The 4,074-nt window shown below is 41.0% G+C and overlaps 1 protein-coding gene across 1 annotated transcript; it reads right to left on the bottom strand.

The window, feature by feature from the left end:
* LOC112221400 (homeobox protein Hox-C11a) lies at positions 1-3,291 on the bottom strand. Its single transcript, XM_024383547.1, has 2 exons — positions 2,476-3,291; positions 1-1,156 (listed from the first exon to the last, which is right to left on the bottom strand). The coding sequence occupies exons 1-2, from the start codon at positions 3,164-3,166 to the stop codon at positions 924-926; spliced, it is 924 nt and encodes a 307-aa protein (XP_024239315.1). The 5' UTR covers positions 3,167-3,291; the 3' UTR covers positions 1-923.
* Positions 3,292-4,074: the final 783 nt, after the last annotated feature.

The raw sequence follows: 4,074 nt of genomic DNA, 5'->3' as shown, positions 1-4,074 counted from the left end.
ATCAATCGGCTTGAAAACGACATTCACATAGGCATAACCATGGTCAATAATAACATCTATGACAAAAAAAATCCACCAGTCTGTTAGTTTTGTCTATACGCCTGTTTATTTCATAGGTATCTTTATATTAATGATACACAGGCACATCGCCATATTTTCCTCCTCTTTCATAAAGAAGCACCAAGCATAAAGCAAATAATTTAAAGGAGTGTTAACATTAAAGCTTTTAAAGTACACAGCTTGGGCGGTGTAAAGAAAATAGCAGCAGGGAAAAGGGGGGAGCGAAATTAAAAACAAAATCATATTTACAGTCACGAATGCACATAGTTGCATAGTCTGTACAAGGAAAACATCATTACAGATTGTACACGTCACAGTTCTCGGTGGCAAAATGGACACCTGTAAATGTATTATTGTGTGTTGAATATTCTGGTCGAAAACAGAAACATGGTAGGCTACAAATACATCGACCAGTGGAAAGGGAACGTTTAAATGTCCAATATAGGCCTATCATGGCTTCCGAATTGCGTTGTAACATGTAATACTATTCAACAAACAATAATTGTGAAATGCACAATTGAATAAACACAATTAAGATTCGTGGTCAATACACGGAAAACCATATGAACTCGACAGCAGCATATAAATGATTATTCTATATAACCACCTGTATATATGAACTAGAAAGTATCCTGCGAATGAAGGCTACAGGAAAATGGTGCCTTATCACCGCATACATACAGCAACCCCGAATGTTAGAAATTGAAATAACCTCATCTTAACATTTAGTTGCTCAACATTGCTGCTGATCTGTCTTTTTGAAGTAACTTGAAATGTGTTTATTACTGGTGATAAGAATTCACTGAGAAAAGTGTGTCATTGACCTTTTGACTATAATCATTATGCTTTTACACTCTGCGTGCTCACAATAGTGGGTTTCCAGAAAAGTACTGCAAACGATCTCTGCTTAATTTCTTTTCTTTCATTCTTCGATTCTGAAACCAGATTTTAACCTGTCGGTCGGTGAGGTTCAGCATCCGGGAAAGCTGCATCCGTTTCTCTTTGTTGATGTAAACGTTAAAGAAGAACTCCCGCTCCAATTCTCGGATCTGAAATTTGGAGTATGGACACCTCTTCTTCCTTGTGCGAGGAGTACCTGGGGCAATCAATCATAAAGGACATGATCAGTGAAAGTTCAATGGGATTGTTTGCCATTTACGCACAGATATTCACATGAAGTTAAAGCAGCCGCTCACACATATTCACATCAACACAAAGTATATAGCCTCTCTATGTGAATACACCATTCAGGAATTTCGAGAAGCATCAATTTGATTATACCAATTATGTCAACATCCAACACTGCACGTAACACATCAGACACATCCGCCATAAAGACTGTTACATTATCACAAGCGCTTGAAGAGCAAATCATATACATTTACAGCCTCCAGTATGTATTACAGCCTACAGTATTACAGCCTACAGTATGTGTTTTGTCTCTTACAAATATACAAAACTAGACCTTCGCTATCCATTTCCAGACTCCTTCATGGCTCTGTGAAATGCGTATGTTTATATTCGATGTGAATCTAAAATGTATTTCGGATCTGAGACACACTACATCACAGTGGTGGTCAAAACGTCATGAAAAAAGATAAGGTACAACGACACAAAACATCTCTGCAGTTATTTCCTGATTGGGATACATTTGGCTACACAAAGAGACGCCAGTGGGCCTGTGCGTGTGAGTTAGAGATCGTGTGTGTGTGTGTGTGTGTGTGTGTGTGTGTGTATCAATCACTGCAGATTCAGACATAAATATCTCAGGGCTAACCGAATAGAAATGTGCCTCACTTGGACAGAATGTGTTCGGTTCAATACTGCAGTGCAATGCTTGAATCCAGATATTGACACAAACTCACACTGGAGCCTCTACGACTGATTACACTTGTATCCTTTTCTCTTTCGTTGCAAGGAAACCACCGCAACACAATGATATTGCTATCTTCGACATTTGCCCAGATAAATATAGATAGATGGATACTTATGGAGCCTGCCTCTAAGTGTACAAGGCTAATAATCTCACAGCACGTCCTTTAGTGTTATAGTTTGCGTGCAAGCTGCTAAAATAAAATTCACAGGACGCCAAAAGCAATGTTCTGCCCAATTGGTTTTTACTCACGACAGCCCAACGCGAAAATCCCTTAAAATGCCCAATGCAAGTTCATGATCAAAGTTAGCATTTGTCACAATAGCGCGCTCTTAAAATTTCACAGACTCCACGATAGAAGCGTCTGTGTATAACATCCTTTTTTTTCAAAGAGCTTTCCCATCGTAAAAAGTCTTCTCATTGGAAGAAAGAGCTTTGTAGGTTATAATAAAATCCTTTGAATGCTTATAAAACTCCACATAAAATCTGACCGACAAAACACCGGGCTAGTCCCTTTCCCCATTTACAGCTTCGGTACCTACTCGAGTGGCTGTTCTTGCTGGCGCTGCGGTCCTTGGTGGCTGAAGAAGAACACGAGCCCGAATTTGTATGTTCCTCCTCATCCTCTGTGTCCTTGTCTTGGTCTGGGACGCCCGGTAGAGCCGCTGGCTGCTGGAACTTTGTTTCCAGCTTTCTAGCCTCGCTCTTTTGTAAACAAGTATCTGCTGACTGATTGTCCGTGCCGCAGTATGCGGTCTCAAAAAAGCGGTCGAAACCTTGAGGGAGGACGCTGTTTTTCCCCACTCCGGGGTAGAACCCTGTGGAGGGATGGTTGGAGCTGGGATGGTGGTTATGGTGGCTGTACACATTCTCGTTCGTTTTCATAAGCATTTCTGTCATGGTGGATTGCGGAAGACAGTCCCTGTGCACCAGATCCTCTCCAGAGTAGCATGATGCATAATTGCTTCTATGGTGCCATTTACTAGAAGGGTCCAATCCATAGGAAACATCCCGTACCGGCTGCACTTGAGACAGATTTGTGGAATATGGGTAGGTTATCTGCCGCGACGAGGCCTGTGGAAGAAATGAAGAGACGGCAGAAAATTCGGGGACGTAGTAGGTGCAGCTGGGAAGGTAGATGTTAGAGGCGCAGCCCGTTCTGTCCCCAAACTCGGATGTCCGGTCTTTGCGCGTCTGGGAGCAGAAGTTTCCCAGATTCACTGAGTTAAACATCTTTCCCCCGTACTCCGTACGATAGATAGATGTTTTGGATTCGAGCTGTTAGAAGGGGGAAATTTAGGAAGGCGAGATGACGCGCAATCCGTCTAAGTCGCCCGGAGACACGTGATCGAAAGTAGATATTGTCATATATCAACGTGGAACACTTGGATGTGTAGGAGTGGTTCACTTAGGCAAGATCTAGGAGGTTCAAACTATTCATTTTCAAAACACCGCAGGAGCAGTAAGAAAACCAGTAACAGATTCCTGTTTGTTTACATAGGTTATGGCAATTATAAAGATAATCTTTAGGAGGCTGTATGGGAGTGGGCTAGGCTAGCACAGGTTTAGTATTTGATATAGCAGACTAAACATGCTTTTGAATTCTACAGGTAAGACTTCACTATTAGGCCTACTATGATTATGATTATTAGTATTATTATAACTATCACTATAGTATAGCTACTACATTACTACATTAGCATATTGTACAATAGCCTATACTGGAACACAGCAGTATATAGACATTTTACTCTCACACATTGTAATGTATGACTAACCACTACCAGCCTTACTGACAAAGTGAACCGAGATCACTGCGAGGTTAAGGCAAATCTATGCTTTATAATGAGACCAAGATTTCAAGACCACACTCGAAGCGCTGCTGTTTTCACTCTCATACAGTCTAGCAGGCTTTATGCTATTTGTAGGTAGTCTAAATGTCCATCGTGAATCAATGACTAGATGTTGCCTTGCTTGAGATGTTACCATTTTGAAACCTGGGCATTTTTCATCTAAACCACTGTAATAGCCTATATTTACATTTTGAAACAGCCACCAACAGACTAACATTTCCCTATAATGAAACCCCCCCGCAAAAAGTAACTATTCAAAATAAGCATTTTTGAATACATAGGCTAGTT

The sequence above is a fragment of the Oncorhynchus tshawytscha genome, linkage group LG22 (genome assembly GCF_018296145.1).
Source record: "Oncorhynchus tshawytscha isolate Ot180627B linkage group LG22, Otsh_v2.0, whole genome shotgun sequence".
Classification (NCBI taxonomy): Eukaryota; Metazoa; Chordata; class Actinopteri; order Salmoniformes; family Salmonidae; genus Oncorhynchus; species Oncorhynchus tshawytscha.
Note: the sequence above shows the minus strand (reverse complement) of the source record. Positions and strands in the feature narration are given on the sequence as shown.